At 36.8% G+C, this 27,455-nt stretch overlaps 1 protein-coding gene across 1 annotated transcript; it reads left to right on the plus strand.

Annotated features, from left to right (window-relative positions):
- The first annotated feature begins 222 nt into the window (after positions 1-222).
- Positions 223-13,487, plus strand: DAZL (deleted in azoospermia like). The gene is made up of 11 exons (XM_061168037.1): positions 223-231; positions 2,652-2,798; positions 3,077-3,168; positions 3,744-3,795; positions 4,246-4,309; positions 4,402-4,541; positions 7,610-7,681; positions 8,373-8,423; positions 9,269-9,382; positions 10,483-10,581; positions 13,434-13,487. Exons 1-11 carry the CDS (start codon positions 223-225, stop codon positions 13,485-13,487), a joined length of 894 nt encoding a protein of 297 aa, XP_061024020.1.
- Positions 13,488-27,455: the final 13,968 nt, after the last annotated feature.

Genomic DNA, 27,455 nt, shown 5'->3' on the forward strand with positions numbered 1-27,455 from the left:
TCCCAATTTTGAACCAGTCTGTTGTTCCATGTCCGGTTCTAACTGTTGCATCTTGACCTGCATACAGGTTTCTCAGGAGGCCGGTAAGGTGGTCTGGTATTCCTATCTTTGGAAGAATTTTCCGGTTTGTTGTGATTCACACAATCAAAGTCTTTAGCATAGTTAATGAATCAGAAGTAGTTGTTTTTCTGGAACTGTCTTGCTTTCTGTATGATCCGAAAGATGTTAGCAGTTTGATCTCTGGTGCCTCTGCCTTTTCTAAATCCAGCTTAAACATCTGGAAGTTCTCGGTTCATGTTTTGTTGAAATCTAGCCTGAAGGATTTTTAAGATAATCTTCCTTATGTGAAACAAGCACAATTGTATGTTGGTTTGAACATTCTTTGGCATTATTCATCTTTGGGATTGTAATGAAAACTAACCTTTTCCAGTGCTGTGGCCACTTCTGAATTTTCCTGATTTGCTGACCTACTGAGTGCAGCACTTGAACAGCATCATCTCATAGGATTTGAAATAGCTCAGCTGGAATACCACCACCTCCACTAGCTTTGTTTGTAGTAATGCGTCCTAAAGCCCACCTGACTTTACACTCCAGGATGTCTGGCTCTAGGTTAGTGACCACACCATTGTGGTTCTCCAGGTCATTAAGACTTTTTTGTACAATTCTTCTGTGTATTCTTGCCACCTCTTCTGAATCAGTTCTGCTTCTGTTAGGTCCTTACTTACTGTTTTTGCCCTTTATTGTGCCCATCTTTGCATGAAATGTTCCCTTGGTATTTCCGGTTTTCTTGAAGAGATCTCTAGTCTTTGCCATTCTGTTGTTTACCTCTACCAGGTACACCCCTCAGTTGAGAAAACCAAAAAGTGCCCCAGGGGCACAAAATCTTCCCCAGGTTGAGAATCAATATATTATCATAACCCTTTTTACTCCAGCAGTTTCCTGGGCAAATACTATACCTCTCAACTGAAATACATCTATCCATTGTGGTTTATCCATAAAGTTTATCAAATAAAAAGATATTAAAAATTCATCCACAAATGAAGGGGAAATTGAAGAGAAAGTCTTTAAGAATTTTAGAACTGCCTTGGGTGTTTGAATGTGAGTTAATTGAAAGAGATTAGTAAATTTTCTATCATGGAAAAAAATCTAGTCAAATTTCTCTATAGTTCAAGGTATATGACTTACGTAACATAGTCCCATTTAGAAAAAAGTTATAAAACATTTAAAAATGGAAAAGCTTTAAAATAGTTTTTATTCTCTCTTACTTCATTGTCATGAAACATCACTGTAACATAGTTAAAGGAAAGAGTTAGGAGATATTCAGATAGGAACACAAAGTATGTTAGAACATTAGTATGAGCATGAATTAATAGAGAAAAGCCCAAATACTCCAGTTTGGTAATTCAGCAATTTTTATTTCATCTCTATAGCAGTTTGTAGAAATCTTAAATTTATCATAATTTCTGGCATCTAACAAAATAGGAACTCTTAATTTCCATTATTTTAACTAATTTCTGTAACATTCTGCTAATACTTTGAGAAATATTTATCAGTTTCTTTTGTCCTTGTTTCTGTTGTCCTTCATAAGCTAAGGTATAATAGCTTCATCTTTATTTTGCATTCTTTTGTACTTAACTGTTATTGTTGTTCAGTCACTCAGTCCTGTCTGACTCTCTGTGACCACACGGACTGCAGCATGCCAGGGTTCCCTGTCCTTTACTGTCTCCCTGAGTTTGCTTAAACCCATGTCCATTGAATCAGTGATGCCATCCAACTATCTCATCCTCTGCCACGCTCTTATCCTTTTGCCTTCAGTGTTTCCCAGGGTCAGGGTTTTTCCAGTGAGTTGGCTCTTCACATGAGGTGACCAGGGTTTTGTAGCTTCAGCCTTAGTCTTTCCAATGAATACCAGGGTTGGTTTTCTTTAAGATTTGGTTGGTTTTCTTTCCAATGAATACCAGGGTTGGTTTTCTTTAAGATTGACTGGTTGGATCTCCTTGATGTCCAAGGGACTCTGAAGAGTCTTCTCCAGCACGGCCGCTCAGAAGCATCAGTTCTTCGGCGCTCAGTGTTCTTTATGGTCCAACTCTAACATCCATTCATAACTATTGGAAAAACCACAGCAGTGGACCTTTGTCAGCAAAGTGATGTGTCTGCTTTTTAATACACTGTCTAGGTTTGTCATAGCTTTTCTTCCAAGGAGCAAGCGTCTTTTAACTTCATGGCTACAGTCACCATCCACAGTGATTTTGGAGCCCAAGAAAATAAAGTCTGTCACTGTTTCCATTTTTCCCTGTCTGTTTGCCATTAAGTGATGGGATCAGATGCCAGGATCTTAGTTTTTTGAATGTTGAGTTTCAAGCTAGCTTTTTCGCTCTCCTCTTTCACCTTCATCAAGAGGCTCTTTAGTTCCTCTTCACTTTCTTCCGTTAGGGTGGTGTCATGTGCATATCTGAGGCTGGTGATATTTCTCCCAACAGTCTTTGATTCCAGCTTGTGATTCATCCAGCCCAGCATTTTGCATGATGTACTCTGCGTAGAAGTTAAACGGGCAGGGTGACAATATGCAGCCTTAAAAACAAATTATATTTCATAGCATCTATCATTTTAGCCTGCGAATCTAGTGATGACATCTGCTTTTCAAATTACAGTCTGCTGCAAATCCTGAGACTCCAAACTCAACCATCTCCAGAGAGGCCAGCACCCAGTCTTCTTCAGCTACCACCAGCCAAGGCTATGTTTTACCAGAAGGCAAAATCATGCCGAACACTGTTTTTGTTGGTGGAATTGATGTTAGGGTAATGTATTCATGTTTTCATTTATTGAAAGTATTTTGTGAATAGTGGGATTTGGGTACTGTTGCAAACGTAAGACTTTTTTTTTTTTTAAGTACTTCATGCAGGTTTGGAATTGTTTTTATGTGTAACCTTTAGGGGCTAAAAATATCTTTGATATAGATACGTAGTTTGGGGATACTTGGAGGAGATATTTCCACATCACCAAATCTTCTTTATGGTATAATTGAAATTTTTTAACGTTGAATTTTTACTTTTAAAAATCAAATTCTTCTGCATAGATGGATGAAACAGAAATTAGAAGTTTCTTTGCTAGATATGGTTCAGTAAAAGAAGTGAAGATAATCACGGATCGAACTGGTGTGTCCAAAGGGTGAGTAAAACATATGTTCAATATAAATTATAATAAATACCTGAACTATAGCATGTATAGAATTTCAGAAAAGAAAAATTGAAAACTGGTATTCTAACATTTGTGTAAATGAAATTTATTACTTTGTAACTTCTTTCATGTAGAGGATAAGTTTTGCTGACAGCTCTTTTATTTAATCATTTGCCTAGTGTTTGTATTTAAATATTTCTTGTCTTCATTTCACATAAGAGGATTAGTCAGTTTTATCAAAGAATTTTTTTCTTTGTACGTTTCACAGTATCTTAAATTTTAATGATTTTGCCATAGATAATAAGTTAAACTCAGATTCATAGGTATGAATTTTTTTTGTTAAGTTCCTACACTGCCTTAATCTTTGTGAATTCTGACACAGATCTGTAGATCAGGGCAGGAAAGTAAAACAGTAGTATTTATAGAGAATCTATCATGTACATCTTAGTTATTTATCTCAGTATATTTTTTATTCTTTTTCATTATTTAGTCAGTTATAGAACACTAGTTTTAAAGCATGTACTGATACGGTGGTGATTTTATACTTCATCTATCTGACTTTCTAGCTATGGATTTGTTTCATTTTATAATGACGTGGATGTGCAGAAGATAGTAGAAGTAAGTAATCATCTTTTGGAAAAAATGTCTATTACGTTATGGATGTGGTGTTTAGTATTGTTTGCGTCCTGAATATATATTCATTCTTTTATAAGATATAGAAATAAATATATTTCCTGTTTGAAATTCAGGCTTGGAATAATTTATATAACTTATCAGAACCTCTGTATTTTTGATTGAGCATCCAGCTTCATGAACTAGAGATAGGAAAGATTAGAGACAGAATAAAAGTTTTTGTTTTTTTTTTTTTAATCAAATTTCATAACTTCTCAAAATTTGATTAGAGTGAAGGTAAGTAAGGTGGTTTCATGCTGATAAGTTTTGATTTGGTATATTCTTACCACTGATCTTACCTGATAGTAGTAATTTTAGAGAACTTGGGTATTTATCAAAGTCTTGGAAGTAAAGACTTGGACATTAATTCTAGTTTTGATACTGTTTTATTTTCAGTCACAGATAAATTTCCATGGTAAAAAGCTGAAACTGGGCCCTGCAATCAGGAAACAAAATTTATGTGAGTAAAGAAAGGAATTGTTCTTGTTGACACATGTATGGCTTTTCAGAGAACTGAAAATAGGCTTTGTTTTCTTTTTACTCTTTAAAAAGGTGCTTATCATATGCAGCCACGTCCTTTGGTTTTTAATCCTCCTCCTCCACCACAGTTTCAGAGTGTCTGGAGTAATCCAAACACTGAAACTTACATGCAGCCTCCGACCATGATGAATCCTATAACTCAGTATGTTCAGGTAAGAAGTACTGCGTTCCTTTTTTATTTTTCTTGGTGTGTGTGTAATATTAGAGATCTTACTACTGATGGGAGCACCTTAAAAGTTAAGCCAGTCTTAGTTCTTACCCTCTGTGGAATCATGTCAACAATTTCCATTATAGGTGACAATCCTAGCGCTGTTTGAATACTTTTGAATGATGGGACATCTTGTGAGAAATGTCATTCTTGGTGTTGCTTGTTCTTGTTATTGTTCAGTTGCTAAGTCCTGTCCAACTCTTTGCAACCTCATGGACTGCAGGATGCCAGGCTTCCCTGTCCTTCAATATCTCCTGGAGTTTTCTCAAACACACATCCATTACTTCAGTGTACCATCCAACCATTTCATTCTCTGTTGTCCCCTTCTCCTCCCATCCTCAATCTTTCCCAGCATCAGGGTCTTTTCCAGTGAGTTGGCTCTTTGCATCAGGTGGTCATATTGGAGCTTCTGCTTCAATATCAGTCCTTCAATGAATAATCAGCGTTGATTTCCTTTAGGATTGACTGGTTTGATGTCTTTACTGTCCAGGAGACTCTCAAGAGTCTTCTCCAGCACCACAGTTCAAAAGCATCAGTTCTTAAGTGCTCATACTTTATGGTCCAACTCTCACATCCATACATGACTACTGGAAAAACCATAGCTTTGATTATACAGACCTTTGTCAGCAAAGTGATGTCTCCTCTTTTTAATATGCTGTCTAAGTTTGTCATAATTTTTCTTCCAAGGAGCAAGCATCTTTTAATGTCATGGCTGCATTCACCGTCCACAGTGATTTTGGAGCCCAAGAAAATAAAGTCTACCACTGTTTCCATTTTCTTCTATCTATTTGCCTTTAAGTGATGGGACCAGATGCCAGGATCTTAGTTTTTTGAATGTTGAGTTCTAAGCCAGTTTTTCCACTTGCCTCTTTCACCTTCATCAGGGGGCTTTTTAGTTCTTCGCTTTCTGCCAGTAAGATGGTATCATCTGCATATCTAAGGTTGGTGATAATTCTTCCAGCAATCTTCATTCCAGCTTGTGATTCATCCAGCCCAGCATTTAGGATGATGTACTCTGCATAGAAGTTTATTTATCAGGGTTACCATGTACAGCCTTACAGTACTCCTTTCTCAATTTTGAACTAGTCCATTGTTCTTTGTCTGGTTCTAACTGTTGCTTCCTGAGCTGCATACAGGTTTCTCAGGAGGCAGGTGAGGTGGTCTAGCATTCCCATGTTTTGAAGAATTTTGCATAATTTTTTGTGGTCCATACTTTCAAAGGCTTTAGTGTAGTCAATGAAGCAGAAGTAGTTGTTTTTCTTGGAATTCTCTTGCTTTCTCTATGATCCAAAAGATGTTAGCAATTTGACCTCTGGTTCCTCTGCCTTTTCTAAATCCACCTTGTACATCTGGAATTTCTTGGTTTACATGCTGTTGAACCCTAACTTGAAGGATTTTGAGCATTATCTTGCTAGCATGTGAAACAAGCTCAATTGTATGGTAATTCAAACATTGTTTGGCATTGCCCTTCTTTGGGATTTAAATGGAAACTAACCTTTTTCAGTCCTGTGGCCACTGCTGAGCTTTCCAAATTTTCTGGTATACTGAGTGCAACACTTTCACAGCATCATCTTTTAGGATTTGAAATAGCCCAGCTGGAAATTCATCACCTCCACTAGCTTTGTTTGTAGTGATGCTTCCTAAGGCCCACTTGACTTCACACTCCAGGATGTCTGGCTCTAGGTGAGTGACCACATCCTCGTGGTTATCTGGTTCATTAAGACCTTTGTTGTACAGTTCTTCTGTGTATTCTTGCCACCCCTTCTGAATCTCTTCTACTTCTGGTAAGTCCTTGGCGTTTCTGTCCTTTATTTTGCCCATCTTTGCATGAAATGTTCCCTTGGTGTTACTTAAAGCTTGAATCTGCTTCTATATAGTTTGTAAGTCTTTATCTGAGAACTGATCACTGTGGCCACATAGAATATATCTCTTCTCTATTTTTCCCCCAAATAACTCCTAAAATGCTTAAAGACAGTTTTCTTCATGTGTTTACCTGGTTTATTCTTTCCTAGAGTCAACTAGTCTTTATTTGTAATGATTTCCAGGTGCCTCTTCATACAGATTGTTGATTTCTAGATGTATTATGGTTCTAACGTGGATAAATTTCTGATGATTTAATTATATTTGTAAGTTCTATGAGTTTCTGGCATATAATTTGTCTTGTCTTGATTTGATATTTAAAGTGAAATTTGGAGTACATGTCTCCTATTGATAATAAATAACATTTTATTCCTCCTTTGGTTTACCTTCTTCAGTTCAAAAGACATTTTATTCTTAGGGAAAGAAATAAAATAATAGTGAAAAGGCTCTGCAGTGTCTCTCATTTGTTTGCATTTTTCATCTGCCTGAGGTATAGAATATATCTTTTCTTAAAAAAAAAAAAACAGAAAAAAAGCCCTACTTGTTCATAAAATTTACCATGAGGTATTACTACCTATTATGGTATATTTTTGTATGGTACTACCTAGATATTTTCAGTCAATAAATATTTATTGAAATATATAATACATTGTAGTATCTCTTTTCCAGTTTGGGGTTGTACATTGCCCTTAACTTTTAGAAGCAAAACACAGAAAGAGCCAGAATGTCTGTGGGGAGTTTTCCATGTTACCCCAAAATGCTGTCAAAGGAATACAAAACTGCCTAAAAATATTCTTACAAAAAAAACACATGTATTAATATAATGCTAATAGGGAAAACTATTCTAATAGAGCTTCATCATGATTAAGAAAGAACTTCTGGGTGGGAATAAATATACAAAAAAGATAAACGTGGGCTTGCAAAATTAGTCACTTCCTTTATTTATCTCTTCCTTCTCCCAGCCCAAAAGGCTAACATTTGACAGAGAATACTTACTTCTTCATGAAAGCTGTCACTCAGATAGCATTTTGGATTGGATATAAATGAAGATTTCCTTATTTTCATGTTTTTATTGCATTGGGAATGATACTCCTTTGTGATTTTTAAAAGTGTACGTTATTCATTCATTCTTTCTGTAAACTTTGTTTTCAGGCTTATCCTCCTTATCCAAGTTCACCAGTTCAGGTTATCACTGGATATCAGCTGCCTGTTTATAATTATCAGGTAATTTAATAGGGATCAAAATTATTTATTTTGGAATATTATTTAGGCCTTTATGTAAATTTTCCTAATAGTTTGTCATTTAAAGTAGTTGAGTGTGCCTAAAATTTAAGAAAAACAGAATTAGTCTAGAATTAGGGCTTCTCTATTATTTAGAATAAGAGAGTAATATTTTGATAGAAATGAGCTTGGCAAGCTTTCTCTTGTACTATCTTAAACATTTTGGTGTCCTCTCCTGTATTTCAACTTGTAGTCTTCATCTTTGCTGTCTAATAGGTAAAACATACAGGCCGACTCTTAGGAGTCTTTATAGAGGCATAGATTGAAATAAAATGATTACTCAGTTCTTAGAACACTGAATTCCAGTTACGTTTGATAATGTTTATTTTAGCTGGCTACTAGAATTTCTGTCCGTAGATAGGACCATATCTGTGACACTGACTATGGTAATAATTTCAAAAAGCTACTGTCTCTTGAGTTTTCCTGAAAACCAACTCCAGAAAATTGAGAAAAAGATGGAGTTTATATATGAAAGTAACAATAAAATCATACATATCACAAAGTACTTTTCTCTTCCATTTTCTTTTGTTAAAACAAGCTCAAGGAAGCCAGCACCGGCACCTCAGCATTGTCTATTTCAGGTTGTTGTGTAAAGGAATGTTTATTTAAGTGTTATTTCGTTTTTTTTTTTAAGATGCCACCACAGTGGCCTGCTGGGGAACAAAGGAGTTATGTTATTCCTCCGGTAAGGTGAAGTAGCCAAGCATGTACTTCCTATTCTGTATTTTAAAAGTATTTTACTGTTACATATTTTTAGACCTTTGTGATATCAAGTATGCCTAGAAATATTTTAAATGCCCTTTTACTTTATGTATTACATTTCTTTGTAACTCAAGTGTGTGTGTGTGTGTGTGTGTGTGTGTGTGTATCTATATCTATATCTATCTATCTATCTATATATATATATACTCCCATAGGAGAAACTATGCTTTTTGTTTCTCAGATTATTTTGTATGTACTTAAGCAATGGCTGCCCTGCGTACAATGGTGCTCAGTTACTTACTGATAGAATATGTCACCAAGAAAGGTAGTACTAATAACCTGTGCTATTTCTAACTCCAAGGATTTATAATTAATACTGAATCTGCCTCGAGTTTTCTAGCCAAAAAAAAATCTGTTGAGAGAAGCAAAAATGTTTTCCTCTTAACACTGTTATATAAGAAAATGAATAAAACAAAAGAGGAAGGCTACCTCTAAAATATCTGAGCCTTTGTTACCTTCTGTCTTTCATCAGGATTGGATATTTGAAGGACATAATATGAGCAAAAATTCTGAGGCACTGGGAAATTCTCTTTCCATTCCCATACTACATGTTAAAGTTCCTTAGAGAAATTCTCCTTCTGATTATGTTGACATTTCAAAGTATAAGACTCCCATATTGCATTTCAACTATTTAGTTTAAAATAGTTTCTGAAATAATGTAATTGAACTTCAGAACAGTGCACATTTAAACTTTCAGTACAAGCTCACTATTTTGAAGAGTATCTAAGGTACATCTCTTTAATTACACTTTTATCCTTTGCAATGTAGGCTTATACAACCATTAACTACCACTGTAATGAAGTTGATACAGGAGCTGAAGTTTTGCCAAGTGAATGCTCAGTTCATGAAGCTACTCCATCCTCTGGAAATGGCCCACAAAAGGCAAACATTGAATTTTGTTCATTAATGTTTATATTTCTATATGTGCTTTTTGCAAGTTTTAATAATAGCGCTTTGATAAACAGATATCTTTGCTCAGATTTAAATGTAATATAGAGCTTGAGTTATTGACTTAAAAGCCTCACAATTTACATAAAAGTAAATGAAATTCTAGGTACCTGCAAACCAGTTACTGATTCAGTTGTCCTTCCCTTTCTTCCCTTTTCATTGGGTTTTTTTGGTTTGTTTTTTAACCATAGTTTAATAAATATTAACATGGTTTGACAGAGTCCAATGGGTAGTTTTTCTTAAGAATCCTACTCTTCAAAAGAGGGATTAGTATGACTTATATCTACCTGTCTTTTACCAATTTAAACATTTACTTAGATAAATAATAATATACAATTATTTATGGTATCTCACCGTAACATATCTGGTGGCAGTTCTCAAAAGTGGTGGACTCATTAGTAATTGAAATACTTAAATAGAGGTATTTCTTTTTTATCATTTTAGAGCAAATCCCTGTAATAATAATACTCTCATTCTTGAATTTTATGTTTTTTGAATGGGTGAAGATGTGAAAAGTAATTGATCTGATTGGAATATGCATAACACTGAACGATTCCCATAACAGTAAACGGTTACCATTGGAGTATGTGTACTTCCTTCATGTATTTCTCAATGGAAAATTTTTAAAATGACTGAGCTGTGCAGTGAAAATAATCCCAGATTTGTTATACAACTTAAAATTTGAAAAAGAAACACCGAAATAACTTGCAGTTATATTATCAGAGTTTAACCTGAATAAATGTTTGTTGAAATATTGAGACTATTTCCCATCTAACAGGAAAAATTAAAGAGACTTAAAAACAGCTATCTTAAAGCTTGACTAATTGAGCTTTCTAAACCAGTACTCTATCACTAAGTTTCTGAAATAATTCTTAAATTTGGTATAAAAGTTACATACTACATGACATGGTAAAAATTTAAAAATTGCACAAGAATTCTTTAGAAATAAGTATATGTATTCATTCAGCTTTTCCAAAAGCTTGTTACCAGTGAGTAAAAGAGTGAATAGTCTACTGAAAACTTCTGTGTTTCAGAAATCTGTGGACAGAAGCATACAGACGGTGGTGTCTTGTCTGTTTAATCCAGAGAATAGACTGAGAAACTCCCTTGTCACTCAGGATGACTACTTCAAGGTATGAGAAGAATAATATGGAGGATAAAAAGCACACTTGCCACCCATATAGCATCTTTTTTTCCTGTGGTATACATATATATATATACTGAGCTTACATAGAGCATATAATTGAACTCTTAGCTTTTGACTGTAACCCGAGAGTGAGTTTTAAGTAGCAATGTATCTGCTTAAATCTTGCTTGGTATAGTGTAGGTTACCCGTAGGGAAGAAATCTTTAGCAGAAGCATATGATTTAGGGACTAAACAACAACAATAACACTGTAATTCAAAGGGTTCTTGAAAGAAAATACTGTCTTGACTAAATAGGAAAAGAAAATTTTAAATACAGAAAACCTTAGAGTACGTGGATATTGGACTAAGAAGAAGAAAGAATTGAATACTCAGATGATGCACTTAAACCTTTGTGGAAGATGTAAGTGAAGTAGTAAAAAGAGCTGAGTAGAAAGAAACAAAAGTTGTTTCAGGGTTGCTAAAGTGGAGGAGAATGTGGGTGTTTGAATTTAAGAAAGTGTCTATAGTTTCTGATCCTAGTGCTATCATCTTGGACAAATAACTTAATTCTTACTAAGGCTCTAGTTTTTACAATTCTGAAATGAGGAGTCTCTAGGATCCCTTTAGTTCTCAGTCTCTGAATATGGAAAGAAACTTGTTACCTCACCAAAAGAAGAGTATTGTGCTTATTATTAGTAAAGGGAAGTTTTTTGTTGTTTTTTTACAGCAGTCTTACTGAGATATAATTTTCATGCCCCGCAATTCACCCATTTAAAGTGTACAAGTTAATGCTTCATAGGACATGCACAGAGTTGTACGGTCATAAGTACAGTAAATTTTAGACTGTTTTAATCACCTCCAGAATAACGCTCCCTCCCCATTACTCACTCTCTGTTCTCCCCAGGTCTCTAGCCTTAGGCCACCTCTCATATCTATTTAAGAATTTGCTTGTTCTGAATGTTTCATGTCAATAGAGTCACAATACCTTTTGTGACTGACTTCCACCGACTGAAATATTTTTGAGGCTCATCAATATTACAGCATGTATTAGTACTTCATTTTCTGTTTGTTTATGGATCTGCCAGTTTGTGTTTATCAATTCATCACTTACTTGATAGACATTTGAGTTGTTTTCCCCTTTGAGGCCCTGATGAGTAATGGTATGAACATTTGTGTACTAATTTTTGTGTCGACATACGTTTTTATTTCTCTTGGGTATATACCTAAGAATGAAATTGCTGAGTTAAATAGTAGCGGTGTTTAACTTTTCAAGGAGCTGCCAGAATTTTTCCAAAATGCAGCATTTTACATCCAAAGGGAAATTTTAAACCGTTGCTTTGTATCTTAAAACAGGGAAAGGAGAATAGCTTTTTTCCATCAATGAATGGAAATAGGATAAAACTTAAGCATTTTCAGAACAAGTACTTAGGGCTTCCTTTAATACAAAAGACTAGAGCTGTAGCACAATTGAGTTCTTAGCCATCTTCTCAATAGGGAGTAGACTTAGTCATTTAAAGTTGACTTTTGTTTTCTTGTTTTTCACTGTACATAGATAGTAAATTTAAAAGGAAAGAATTGGGGGCTGTGTGACAGCTTACTTTGCCCAGGGTTCTGAAGGTTAAATAGGCAGTAATACCGGATTTGTTTGTAAAGCAGAAAATGTTTAACCAGCGAGTCTTTAAACTTGATTTTTTACCTGGTATTAAGCAAAAGTCTACCTTTGAACCTTCCAAAGTTTTCTGCTCCTCTGAGCTAAGAGTTAGAAGTTGTCTAGCATCTAGACCTGTTTATTTTGATTAGCTAAATGTTGTTATTGTTGTTTTAATTGAATTTAAATGCACTAAGGCAGGATATGGAGAAGGAAATGGCAGCCCACTCCAGTTATTCTTGCCTGGCAAATCCAGTGGACACAGGAGCCAGGTGGGCTACAGTCCACGTCGTCGCAAAGAGTCGGACACAACTGAGCACTCACACAGCGCAGGATATACCCTCGTTCCATGATAAATCCCACTCTTGATTCCAGCCCCTTCATAATCTTTCATACCCTATCTGATTTTTTAAAATACTTGAATTTGTGACCACTTTTCTGGACTTTAACCTAAATAGGATATTACCCTGTTAACTCGTTACATAATTTCCAGAAGCTACCCTTTATATGATAGCAGAATTTAATTCCTAGGAAAAGGGCACAATTAAGCTAAAAGCATAGAGGAGAAAATACTTTTATTATGTTATTACTGGTTCTCAGCCCCATGCCTCTTTGTAAGGCCTCATTTCTTCTATCTGCACATCTGCTGGCAACAAAGTGAAAGGAAATTTTTGCATATACTTTAATTTTTCTATTCATTTCCTTAAAAATTACATATCTTCTTTATAGCTTAAGGATATGCCTTTAAAGATGCCAAAACGTGTATCTTTTAACCTAAAAGCATAGGGTTTCAGATTGAAATGGAGTGCTGTTCTCAAGCCATCATTGAGAAGCCGTGATTTCTGTTAGATGTATTTTAGTAAAAATACGACTGTTGAAATTTCATGTTTTTCACCTGCTCTCTTTGGGACATCAGTGCAGAGTCATGAATTAATAAGAATCTGCATATTAGAAAACTGTGTTTCTAAGTCCTCGTTTTCTGAGTCACCAAGCTTTGTTTTTTAACTGAATTGTTGAATAAAACTGATCATTGGTACATTTGTTATCTGAAGGTTCAGGAATGCTTTCACAAAAGGATCACTTTTCTCTCATTATTTATAGTTTTAAATATTAAAAAAATGCTTTCTTTAAGTAATTTTCAAGTCTCTTAGGTCATAATGGTAATAGGAATTTTCAGTGAAATTAAAATGGACTATTTCTGTCTTTTCTAGGATAAAAGAGTTCATCACTTTAGAAGAAGTCGGGCAGTGCTTAAGTCTGTTTGATCCTTTCTGCTAACTTTCTAGTCTCATAGGAAGTCACAGGTTTTGAATAGTAAGAGACTGAAAGTTGTCCACTATTATAGAAATTTAATTCTGAATTTTGATAAATCACACTCAGACTTTATATGTAGGTTATATTAGATTGCCTAGTTTTATTTTACGTTGAAAGTTTTTCATTAGACATTTACTTAGAAACTGGTTCTGTGTTGAATAGTTAAAAGTGAAAAAATAATTGAGACTGAAAATAACTTTAAGATATATCTGTAAGGATTTTTACTTGACATTTTAAGAGTTTAAAAACAAATGCTGATTTTTCAAAAAAAAATTGTTTTAGAAAACCTATTTTGAAAGGTCAGAATTTTGGTGGTTTAAATACAAGCACTTCACTTCTCCAACAAGTACCTATGAACAGTACAATATCTGCAATATTGTGCTTTTATGATTTATCTAGAAATTTACCACAAAAGCAGAGTTTTTAAAACTGTATTTTTAATCAGTGAAACTCAATATATAGTTAGCTTTATTGAAGTTTTCCTTATCTAAACCCAGTAAAACAGATTCTATACAAACAGTCCAATCAGTGGGTCTTATATTTATTACTTCAAAATACTTTCTCTTTTATCTGGAATCCACACATAGAGATATCCGATTGGGATGGTAATTAGGATAACTAAAATTCTGGACCAATTTTTTTTAAAAAGAATCTAAAACAAACAACTTTTCTAGGTACATAAACTTCTTAGTTGAATTACCATTCTCCTTTTTTCTTTTACTTTTTTTTCCCTTGAAATGCTAAACTCAATGGCTGTATCTTAAATTGTGCAAAATATTGGTATTAAAGAAGGCTGAAACTTTATGTCACTTAAAAGTTAATCAGAGTATCTGAAAGGAATTGTTTTTATAAGAAACATTAAAATATTAGTTATTTGTTAAAGAACAGAAAGATTTTTATTTTGTTTTTTAGCCTGTTATGTTTCTTTTTTTTTTAAGTAAAATATGTCCAGGAGAGTCAGAGCAGTTTTGATGTTTCTAAACCACAAAAGATGTTTAGTAATAAGCATATCCCAAAAATACACTTGAGTTAGGTAACAATCCATTTTTAGATTAGGTAGGCTCCTCGTTAGACATTGCAAATCGTGACAGATAACCAGAGATCCAGAGCCCCTTTGCTATACCCACGGTCTTGCCTTTCCAGTCTCCAGCGTTCTTGCAGGAGGTTTGCTCCTGGAACAGGTGATGTGAAGGAAAGAAGTAGTAGTATAAGCAGTGTGAGAGTTAAGCCTTGGGAAGGGTAGCAGTGGGATAATCCCTTTCTAAGGGAATCACTTGTAGCAGCATCATTTGACCTGCCATGGGTTTAGAGGAGCTTCCTGGCTTTTCTTTCTTGGGCCAGCCCCTTCATTAACACGTGGAAACTCCATATAGCCCTGTCCTAATGAAGCTTTCATGGGCCATGCCATCAGTGCCCATTGTCTTATCATTCCTAATATTTTTCATTCTGAATCTGAAGGGAAGAATCTTTTAAGGATACCCAAGAGGGCTTTCTTATGCCTCAGAATTTCAAAGTGCCCTGAAATTTGTTCTTTTTAAAATTCTCTGTACTTTTTTGTGTGTGTGCTATAACATTCTTACATGTATTGTTCTGTGATTAAATCTCCAGGTTACTATAAATGATACCTAAATTCTAAAGAGCCAATTCTAATTATTCCAATATGACCTTATTCCCTTAAGAAAAAGGGAATAAACATTTTGTCTGCTATTTTGTTGGACTGAAGTATTTAAAAGAGTAAGGTAGAAAGAAGAGACAAAATCCTGAACCTTTCAAAATGGAGAATTAATTTTAAACTTAAAAATGTGTTCCTATTACCTATGCTGATACTATCTTTGCATAAATGAATAAATAGAAATAAAGAAACTTTTTTCCCAAAAGTGTTTTGATCTGCTTACTCATCTCATGTTATCTTTAAAAAATGGTGACAATTTGGGTGGGTAGTATGTGACAAGATTTAGTGAGATCCTTGAAATTCAGAAGTGTAAATATTGTTCAGTTTCTTAAATCTTTCCAAGTTTATAAAAGCACATTTTGGTACATTGTAGTTTTGTTGCTTTATCTTATGAAGCTGAGATATTTTCGTGAGGAAATAATTTCTTTTTTTGATTCTTTATTTGGTTCTAACGAAGCTAAATTAGTTTATAACATTTTGGGACCCTAAAACTTAGACTATGTATGTATCTTAAAACTGTTGTTTTAAATATGCTTGATAATTTAAGCATATTTGCAGTTAAGGATTACCAGAAAATTCACAACAAAGAGCCAAGCCATTAGGATGGAAAAAAATTTTATACCATGCTTTTTTTTTTTTTTTAAAGTTGCAAATTATGGCAAAAATCAACTCCATAAAGTTTGGTCACCCCTGTAAGAAGCTTATTCTGCCTACTTTCTTTTTTTTCTAATAAGAACATGTTATCCTTGTGATTGTTCAGAATAACTTCAATATTGATTAGCACCCTTGAATTGCAAGGAAGTCATTGGGTTTAGTTTATAAAACCTTGTACCCACCTCTCTGAAATTCTCTTGGTTGTCTTTAAAGGTAAACTCATAAAACTGGGCTGCCACATTGCTTAATTGTTTTACCTCCTTTCATTGGTTGGTTGGGGGTAATAAGGAGCAGCAGTGATAAGATAGCATGCCACTCTGCTTTCACGAAGAAACACTAGAGAGGGTGGGAGACTGTAAGACAGAGAAAAGCTTTCCATTGACTGAGTCTTACAGATAGGCCCAGCTGTTGAGTATGATCATTTGGAATCCTCAGAACACTTCTAGATGAAGATTGCTCCTGTACATATTTTGATAACTGTGTAATCTAGCTCTTCCCAATGTTATGTGTAATATGTTTCTCTGTGTGTAACTGAATATTTTTGAGCAATTCCTCACCACCCATCATCAAAGACTCTGAGTTTTCCATCTGTAGATGGTACATTTGGTAGTAGAACACAATAAACATAAGAAGTTGAAACTATAAACATGCATTTTTGAATGCTCATACAGAATATTCAATCTGCATAGCAAAGAAATGATAGGTAATTCTGCATTACATTTAGAATTAAAAACATCTGTCCAATATGGCTATAGCTGTGGGCCAATATCACAAAAATGCAAAAAAAAATTGTCTCAATAGAGAAACTGAAGCTACCACTGTACAATTAGCTCTCTGTGGTGGCTATATTTTATGTTTTTAACTGGTCTGAAAAGTTTTCCAGTTGAGTCTCCAGTTCATTTTCCCAAGACACATGGGGGCTTTGTATCTTATATTCACCTCTATTAAGGCTGTGTGCTAAGAATATGCCTCTTCTCACATAATGAAATCCTAGATCCCAGTTCGCTAGGTCCTTAACAGTAGAACAAGTGCTTGCATTATTGGGATGTTGGGATCATGAAAGCTCTTTATAAATTTGAAGCGATAGTAACATTTCAAGCAGTTCAGGAAGTTGAAGGTATTAAGCCTTAATCAGTTCTTTTTTTTTTAATACAAAAAAAAACTAGCAAAAACGCATTAAGGCTGTAGTTATATATTGTCTTTCCCCAGAATGAAATAAATAGAGATACACTATATTCTAGTTCACCATTGGGTAAAGCTGTTTACTGTAGAAGAAAGTCAGGGCAGACACGCAACTATAGGTGCTGGAAAAGCCAAATCAGCTGTTTCCAGTGGGCTAGTCCCCTCTGCCATGCACACATGTTGAACATAGTTTATTATTACCAACCTATACCCATCCCCTAGAATAAATCTGACTGGACCAGTGAGAATAGGAGGAGTGATTTAAAATACAGAGATCATTTTCTCTTCATTTTTACCTAAGCTAGACCTCCTTCAGAGTGTCAGTAAAGTTTGAGCAATATTAAAATAGCATAACTGCTATTGAGGGCAGGAAGAGAAGGGGGCAACAGAGGATGCGATGGTTGGATGGCATCGTTGGCACAAGGGACATGAATTTGAGAGAGTGAAGATAGACAGTGAAGGACAGGGGAACCTGGCGTGCGGCAGTCCATGGGGTCACAAAGAGTTGGACACAACTTAGTGTCTGAACAACAACATACCTGCTAAATGAGTAAAGTTCAACTGCTCTTTTTTCCTGAATGTGGCGTGGTTGCAGCTCATTATTTTGGTTGATGATATGTCTGTCTTTGATGAAAAACCTATATACTGCCGTGCAAGGTTTTATCCATGATTAGATCAGCCTCGTAGGATGTCAGAGGACATTGAAACCATCACCCAGTGTGCTCTTCAGAGATTCAGACTCCTGGGCCCCAGGCTCAGATACACTTACTCTGTAGACACAGGTGGGGTCAGTAACATGCATGTTTGTGAAAGTTGCTTGGGATTGATCTCTGTGACATTCACTTTGAGAAGTATTGCCCCAGGTGAGGATAGCTCAGTTAGCATCTCAGGCTACTTCTAGTTGGAGGATAGCTGAATTTGGAGAACAGCTCTGTCGGGTCCATTCTGATTCCTTCATAAGAAATTTTATTGGCTTCATCTTTCCCTACCAAGCCTGTGCCCAGGAGTGCCGGTTGTCCAGGGGTGACTCATGAATAGGCAGAAGAGTGAACCGAATGAAGTCTGAAAGTCAAGACTTGGGACCAAAAGTGAATGGTGAGAGTGACCAGGAGAAAGCTGGACGTTGAGGCCAGGTGTATGTCAGGGTGAGGGACTGGCCTCAGCGAGGAGAGGGCAGAGTGGACTCTGGAGGCCGAGATACCATGTGTGCTTCCTGGAGGAAGGACCGATGTCTTTGGTCCACTTGGCCAATTTTAGTAACACATAACTGAAGTTTAAAAAAATATGGCCTTAACTCTTTGAGAGTCACTTGGACTGCAAGGAGATCAAACCAGTCCATCCTAAAGGAAATCAGTCCTGAATGTTCATTGGAAGGACTGATGCTGAAGCTGAAACTCCCCAATACTTTGGCCACCTGATGCGAAGAACTGACTCATTTGAAAAGACCCTGATGCTGGGAAAGATTGAAGGCAGGAAGAGAAGGGGATGACAGAGGATGAGATGGTTGGATGGCATCACCGACACAATGGACATGAGTTTGGGTAGACTCCGGGAGTTGGTGATGGACAGGGAGACCTGGCGTGCTGCAGTCCATGGGGTTGCGAAGAGTTGGACGCGACTGAGCGACAACTGAGCTGAAATAATAGCCTGTTGTTTCTCGTTCCTTCCTTGGAATGAACTAATATGTCTCATCCTTAACAAGATTACTAGTAACTTCAATATTGGAAATAATATGTTAAAAAATCAAGTTCCAGAAACAGTTTTGAGCATAATGAAATCCAAATTGTGTTTATGTGTGTGTGTTTTTAAAAATTCACCCATAATTCATGTTGAGTGTAGGAATAAGTATACCTTTAAAGAATAATAAATACCCTAATTAGCTTAAGAAATATCTACCAATAAACAGCAATTCCCTCAAAAAATAAAATATTCTATTAATTAAAAAATTCCCTATATGCCTTCCCTGACCATAGCCTTTTTCTCCTTAACAAGAGTTAGCCAGTAAATTGAATTTTGGTTTAATTATCCACTAACTCATTTGTTTCTTCTCACGTGTTTTTAGATGCTTTTAAATTATTTCACTTTTGGGGGGATTTTATTTGTTTATTTAAAGACTTCATATTTTTTTTAGAGGAGTTTTAGGTTCATAGCAAAACTGAGGGGAAGGTACACAGATTTCTCATATACCCCCGACCCCACACATGCACAGCCTTCCCCATTCTCAACATCCCCCGACAGAATGTGACGGTTGTTACAACTGATGAACCTGCACTGACACGTCAGAATCACCCCAAATCCATGGCTTACTTCAGGGTGCACTCTTGGTATTGTGCGTTCTATAGGTTTGGACAAATGTATGACATAACTCCACCATATAGAGCATTTTCACTGGCCTATAAATCTGTTCTCTGCCTGTTTATGCCTCCAACCTTACCCCACTCCCAACCCCTGGCAACCACTGTTCTTTCTCTCTGCAGAGTTTTGGCTTTTCTGGAATTTCACATAATTGGAATCTTACAGTGTGTAGTCTTTGCAGACTGGCTTCTTTCGCTTACTGACACGCACTTCTTTCCTTCATGTCTTTTTATGTCTTGATAGTGTATTTCTTTTTAGCACTGATGAATAATATCCTGCTGTCTAGATGTACCGTGGTTTATCCTTGCACCACTAAAAGCATATTGGTCACTTAACAAGTTTTGACAATAAAGCCACTCTAAGCATCTGTGTGCAGGTTTCTGTGCACGGGGAAGTTTTCAAACCGCTCAGATAAATACCCAGAGTGCAGTTGCTGAGTCACATGGTAAGCATAGGTTCAGTTTTCTACGAGACCGCCGAACTGCCTTCCAGAGCGGCTGCACTGTTTTGCATTCCTGCACCAGCACGTGGTGGTGTCAGCATTGCAGATCCTGGTCCTTCCGACAAGTGTGCACTGGTATCTTACTGTTGTTTTAGTTTGCGTTTCCTGGATGACACGTGACGTGGAGCACCTTTTCATATACTCGTTTGCCATCCGTGTATTTTCTTTGGAGAAGTGTCTGTTAAGGTCTTTGGCACATTTTTTTAAATTGAGTTGTTTTCTTATTATTGAGTTTTAAGAGTTCTTCATATTTTTGGGAAACAGTTGTTTATCAGAATTACCTTTTATTTTTACTTTCTCCTCCAGGATATTTCAGATGTACCTTTAGAGAATAGGCTCTACAACAAGTCTGTGACATGTCTTCTCATTTCCTTGAAAGTATCTTTTGCAGAGCAGATGCTTTTAATTTTAACAAAGTCTAACTTATCGATTATTTCTTTCATGGGTCATGATGTTGCATATAAAAAGTCGTCACCATACCCAGGGCCATCGAGGTTTTCTCCTATGTCATCTTTTAGGGTTTTTCTAGTTTTGCATTGTACATTTAGATATGTGATCCATTTTGAGTTAATTTTTGTGAAGGGTGTATAGGTTCTTTTTTTTTATACATGTGGATGTCCAGTTGTTCCAGCATCATTTGTTGAAAAGACCAGCTTTGCTCCTTTACATTGCCTTTGCCACCTTTGTTAAAAACTAGTTGACCACACTTTTTTGATCTTTTTCTGTGCTCTCTATTTTGTTCCATTGATTTTGTTTTTCCTTTTCTTTCTTTCCATTCTTCCCCTCTTCCTTCCTTCCTTTCTCTTTCTTTCTTTCAACAGCAGTATTAAAGTTGTATAATTAGTGTGCATTAAGTTACATATATTTAAGATGAACAATTTGATGAGTTTTGACATATGCATAAGCTTTTTATCACCATAGATTTGTTTTACACTTTCTAGAATTCTATATAATGGAATTATACAGAGTATTCTTTTGCATCTGGCTTCTTTCAGCATGATTATTTTTAGATTCAACCCTGGTGTTGCATGTATCAGTAGCTTCTTCCTTTTTGTTGCTGTGTTGTATTCCATAATATGAGGCTTCCCAGGTGGCTTAGTGGTAAAGAATCCACCTGCCAGTGTCGGAGATGGAGGTTTGATCACTGGGTCGGGAAGATCCCCTGGAGGAGGGCATGGAAACCCACTCCAATATTCTTGCCTGGAGACTCTCATGGACAGAGGAACGTGGTGGGCTACAGTTCATGGGGTCGTGAAAGAGTCAAGACACAACTTAGTGACTAAACAACAATTCCATGATATAAATTTACCCAATTTGTTTATCCATTCTTCTGTTGATGGATACTTGGATTGTTTCCTATTTGGGGCTGTTACAATAAAGCTGCTATGAACATCTGTATACAAGTCTTTGTATGGACATATGATTTTCTTTCTTTTCTGTGAACACCTGGGATCAGCTGGGGCCATGAGAGGTTCATTTTAAATTTGTAGGGAAACTTCGAGACTGTTTTCCAGAAACACAAGGGTCAGGTAGCATCATCATGTCTCCTGTCACATTTGTGCTACTATATTGTTTAAAGTTTCTTATAAACTTAAATGTGGGCATCTGCTTCAGCTGCGCTTCTGACTGCCTGGAGACAATGTCTTCCCTTTTTTTGCTTACCATTTTATTGTCTTGCAATAGTTTCCTTGTTTTTAATTTTTTATTTATTTAGGTTTGGCTGTACTGGGTCTTCATCACTGAACAGGCTTTTCTCCAGTCGTGGCGAGCAGGGCCGTCCTCTCGTTGCTGTGTGCAGGCTTCTCCTTCTGGAGGCTTCTCTTGCTGTGGAGCTCAGGCTCGAAGGGGTGTAAGCTTCAGTAGTTTAGGAGTGTGACCCACGGGCTCAGCGGCTCAGGAGTGTGACCCGCAGGCTCCGTAGTTCAATAGTCTGCTCCACAGCATGTGGGAACTTCTCTAATCAGAGATGGAACGTCTCCTACACTGGCAGGCATATTCTTTACCACTGAGCCACCAGAGAAGCCCAGCAGTTTTCTTTTAAACCAACTTTTTTGCAGTGTAATTAGCATACAATAAACTGCACCTATTTTAGCTGAACAGATAGAGCTTTGGCAAATGTAGGTCCCCCTGTAAGCACTAATCAAGTGTAGAGCATTTCTGTCATCCCCAAACGCCCCTGTCCCATCCCCAGGTGACCACTGACCTGACTGGGCACTGTGGTTGGGACTCCGTAAGCACTAGAATTTCGTGTAAAAGGGATTGAGCAGTCTGCTTTCTTGGATGGCGTCGTGTTTAGGAGAGTCATCTCGTCACTACATGTTTCAGTGGTTCATTCTTTTTTTCCCGCTAATTAGTATTTCATTGTGTAGAGGCACCACGCTTTGTCTACTCACCTGTTGTTGATGGATAGCTGGGCTGTTTCCAGTTTATGGATGGTTATGAATAAGCCTTCTGTCAACATTCATGTAAAGGTTTTGTGCGGATATGTATTTTCATTCTCTTGGGGAAACACCTACAAATGGAATTTCTGTTCATATGCTAAGTATCTATGTAACATTTTATAAGAAACTTCCAAGCTGTTTCTCAAGATAGTTGTATTATTTGCATCTGCACTAGCAACATCTGTGACTGCTCACTTGATCTGTTTTGTTCATAACGCGAGGTATTGTCAGTGTTCTTGATTTTAACCACTGCCGTGCATAGCAGTTTTTAAAAGCCCCCCAAAATACATATAGTTTTCTGTATATAATAAATCAATAAAAAAAAAATTAAGAAAAAGTGGCCTCCCTCATGGTCCAGTGGTTAAGACTCTGCACTTCTGGTGCAGAGGGCATGGGTTTGATCCCTAGTTGGGGATCTAAGATCCCACATGCTGTTCAGTGTGGCAAAAAAAAATGAAAAAAAAAAGTTAAAAAACAACTCCCTAAATGTTTGGAATGTGCAGCCAAGGTTGAAAACTGCCAAGCCAGACTAGATAGATTCCAAATGTTTAAATAAGGGCAGGTATTTTTACTTACGCATTCACGATTTTCTTTTCCCCATTCATCCCCTCATTTACCCCAAAAGAACTGTATCAGCTCTTTACTGAGCATTAAAAATATAGAGACAATACAACACTCCTGCCTGCCCTCAAGATATTTGGTGTCAAGTTTTTGTTTTTTTTTCCCTCTCCTAAGGAAACCAATTTCACATGTTATGACCACAGTCATTTCAGAGTTTGGTTTCTTACTGACCCTGCAATTTTGCAGCTCTGGCCTACGTTTAGTCCTGATGGTGGTAAGAGTAGGCAATGGGGTGCTTCGTAGTGTCGAGATCCTGCTTTTTGGTTTTGTACTTTTCCTTCCCTGCCTCCTTACATACTGGTACTTTCTTACGTACATATTTAACTTTGGGGACCATGTTTTTTGTTTTTTGGGTTTTTTTTACCGCGCTGCTCAGCATCTGGGATCCTAGTTCCATGAGCAGGGATCAAACCCGTGCACCCCTCAATGGAAGTGTGCAGTCCCAACCACTGGAGCAATGTCTTTATATGATGTGGCAGGGGTTGAACAATAAATATAAAATGGACATATTTTATCCTGGTAATCACATTGGTGCCTGCACACAGCATCATGGCTGGCTTCTGATCTTTGTATCTTATTTCTTTCCCTGTTTATTTAATATAGAAAACAATGAACAGAATATTCTTAGAAAAATAAGACAAATTGGCATGATATTATAAAATTGTCACCAAAAACCTGGTAAAGAAATATAGTAGGCAGGTGAAGGTAAGATGGCATGTAGACCGAGCAAAGCTCACATGTTAAAACTGGGTCATTAAATAGTAAAATATTGTCTTATTTGATGTTAAACTTAGACTATAAAGAGATTTTGAAGGGATGCACCAAGGTCTGCCTCCCTGGAACCATTAGAATGAGTTATAAAACTAAGGCAGAGTCTATGCAGAATTGTTTTATCTTCCAGGGTCGAGGTCAGTGTCAGGATTGTAAAATTGCCCATAACTTGCAAAACAGATTCTGCACAGAGAAACTAATAGAAAATAGATTCCATTTTCCTTTTCTTTGTGGCCTGAGTGGTTTCAGAGACCCCAGAAGCCTTGTGGCAAAATAGCTAGTGAAAAAATTCTGACAAAAAATAGAAATTTATTAATCTAGCTTTGGATCTAAAGAAATCTCATCTCTAACATGGATAAATTTTCATCAAGCAGATATTTTCCAGAACAATCTTAAGCCAATTTCATCCCTTGATTGATATTCTGTACAATGGAATGAAACCATTTTCAATACTTGCTCTGTTTATTTCATTGAAATTTCTTTTCATTACAATTGTTCTTTTTTTCCAGCCATGGAAAATTCCATTCTTTTAAAAATATTTTTATGGAAGTACAGTTGATTCACAATGTTGTTAGATTCAAGTATATAGCAAAGTGGTTCAGTTATGCATATATATATCTATCCAAGATTCTTTCCCATTGATAGGTTATCGCAAAGTATTGAATATAGTTCCCTGTGTTATACAATAGATCCTTATTGGCTCCTTTTCCTATGTGTGTTGTTTTTTGAACACATTATCAATTTTTTCCAGCTTTGTTAACTGACAAAATTGTACAACTAACAAAATTTGTATATTTTTGGGTTGTGTAACATGATTTTTTAAGCATATATAATATTGTGAAGTGATTACCATAATCAAGTTCATTAGCACATCCATCATAGTAACTTTGTGTGTGTGTGTGTGTGTGTGTGTGGTTAGAACAGTTAAGACCTATTCTCTTAGCATATTTCAGACATATAGTACAGTATGATTAACTCTAGTCATCATGCTATACATTAGATCTCCAGAACTTACTCATCTTAAAACTGAAAATCTCCCCATTTTCTCTGATCCCCAACCCCTGGCAACTCCCAGTCTCCTCTCTGGTACTATGAGTTTGGCTTTTCTAGACTCCATATCTGAGATTATACAGTGTTTGTCTTCTCGTGTCTGGCTTCTTTCACTTAGTATAATGTCCTCTAGGTTTGTCCATATTGTTGCAAATGGTAGAATTTTCTCCTTTTTTATACTTGAATAATATTCAGTTGAGTGTGTATATGTACATGTGCCCCACATGGTTCTTGTTCATTCATCTATCCATGTACACTTAATTTGTTTCCATACCTTGTACTATAAATAAGGCTGCCATGATCATGGGAGTGCAGGTATGTTTAAGATACCTATTTCATTTCAGAAAGTGAAATTGTTAGATCACATGGAAGATCTTAGTTCTTTGAGGAACCTCCGTGCTATTTCCCCTGAGTGGCTGCACCAATTTGCATTCCCACCAATAGCACACCAGGGTTCCCTTTGCTCCTCATCTTGCCCACTTGTGTTATCTCTTGTGTTTTTGAGAATAGATTAGTTTCTTGAACCACATCAATCTTTCCTCATTTAGTTTCAACCATTGTGATTTTTGTTTCGCTTTTCCAAAGCCAAATTTCCCCGAGGTCAAGTTTTGTGTATCTGAGTTTCGTCAAGAAAATGTAACCCTGCTGTCCCGTCTTAGTCAGTAGCATATTTTTGCCATGTACAGTTTCATTTGTTGTCAGTTTTATTCTGTGTTGATTATTTCTACCAGATGACAGTTAGAAATTAAATGAAAATTGATTGTATTAATTTCCTACATAATTAGTGAGAAAATGTGGGGTCATTCAGTAAGACAGAGATATGGGTGCAGAGAAGCAGAGGAAGGGCCATCGCAGTGCGTGCGTGAGCAAACTCTCAGTTACTGGATCAAAAATACAGAGAGTGGAATTGCTGGGTCATATGGTATTCAAAGCGTTTTTTTATTTTTTCAGAGAAAGCTTTAGTTCAGAAAGGTAAGGCACCCCAGCATTCATTGCAGCACTATTTACACTAGCCAAGACATGGAAGCAACCTAAATGTCCGTCAGCAGATGAATGGATAAAGAAGATATGGTACACATATGCAATGGAATATTGCCCAGCCACAAAAAGACTGAAGTAATGCCATTTGCAGCAACATGGATAGATCTAGAGATGATTATGCTGAGTGAAGTAAATCTGACAGAGAAAGACAAATAGATGATATCACTTGCATGTGGAACCTTAGAAAGGTACAAATGAACTTATTTACAAACCAGAAATAGAGCCACAGATGTAGAAAACAAACATGATTACCGGAGGGAAAGATGAGGGCGAGAGAAATCGGGAGATTGGAATTGATATATATGCACTGCTGCTGCTGCTGCTGCTGCTAAGTCGCTTCAGTCGTGTCAGACTCTGTGTGACCCCATAGACGGCAGCCCACCAGGCTCCCCCGTCCCTGGGATTCTCCAGGCAAGAACACTGGAGTGGGTTGCCATTTCCTTCTCCAATGCATGAAAGTGAAAATTGAAAGTGAAGTCGCTCAATTGTGTCCGACTTTTACCGACCCCATGGACTGCAGCCTACCAGGCTCCTCTGTCTGTGGGATTTTCCAGGCAAGAGTACTGGAGTGGGTGCCATTGCCTTCTCCTATATATGCAGTACTATATATAAAATAGATAACTATTAAGAACCTATTGTATAGCTCAGGGAACTGTACTCAATACTCTGTAAAGACCTATATGGGAAAAAAATCTAAAAACGTAAATATATAACTGATTCACTTTACTGTACGTTTGAAACTAACACAATATTATAAATCAACTATACTTCAATAAAAAAAAAATTCTTTTTAAATACGTAGTGGAAACATCATGGTCAACAAGGGCAGCTCCAAGGCCAGAGCCCAAGCACCCTGCTTCAGCTCTGGGCCGCTGTCTCTGAGGTCAGCCTTCACTCTCCGCCCCCCAACAGATCTCTGGTCTCTTCTCTTCGGGGATGCCTGGCCACGCACTCTCCTGGCTCACAAGCCACTTGCCTGAATTGGACAGAAACTCCTATTCCCCTGAATTTATACACATTGAACTTCTTAAAAAGGAACCAATTTCACTTGAGTCAACGAAACACGACCAAGCTATGTGAAGACAATAGAACAGCACAGAGGTGGATGAGGTAAGAGGACCCATGTTTCAGTGCTGGTGTAAACAGCAGAGCCATTCTCCCCCTTTTAATTATGTGCATCCTTTCCAAGTGCACGTGGCCCCTTACATAGCCCATCCACTGCTGGGAGATATCTTGAGCTGAAACACTGCACCCCTGTCCCAAGACGTAGGTAGAAACCTGTTCATCAACAAAAATTGGCCGCAGACTAAATGTGTACCTGTAAGGCAGTGATTCATTAAGGGTATTTTCATACTATTTAATACTCAGCCACAAAGCAAAGATTAACACATTCCTCTGTTAAAGAACAGATAGTAAGGGGACTTCCCTGGTGATCCAGTGGTTAAGGATCGGTGCTTCCCGTGCAAGGGGCCTGGGTTCAATCCCTGGGGAACTAAGATCTGCATGCCGCATGGTGCAGCCAAAATAAAAAAAAAAAAAGGATGGTAAATATTGCAGACTTTGTGGGCAATGGTTTCTGTCACAAATAATCGACTCTGCCATTGTAGCCTGAAAGCAGCCAGAGACAATA

This window comes from Dama dama, chromosome 19, assembly GCF_033118175.1.
Source record: "Dama dama isolate Ldn47 chromosome 19, ASM3311817v1, whole genome shotgun sequence".
NCBI lineage: Eukaryota > Metazoa > Chordata > Mammalia > Artiodactyla > Cervidae > Dama > Dama dama.

What these genes read in the sequence shown, in the direction of transcription:
- DAZL (XM_061168037.1), top strand. An exon ending in CTATAACTCAGTATGTTCAG is followed by an intron (nt 4,542 to 7,609) that starts GTAAGAAGTACT and finishes CTTTGTTTTCAG; the next exon opens with GCTTATCCTCCTTATCCAAG. An exon ending in CTCAGGATGACTACTTCAAG is followed by an intron (nt 10,582 to 13,433) that starts GTATGAGAAGAA and finishes TGTCTTTTCTAG; the next exon opens with GATAAAAGAGTTCATCACTT.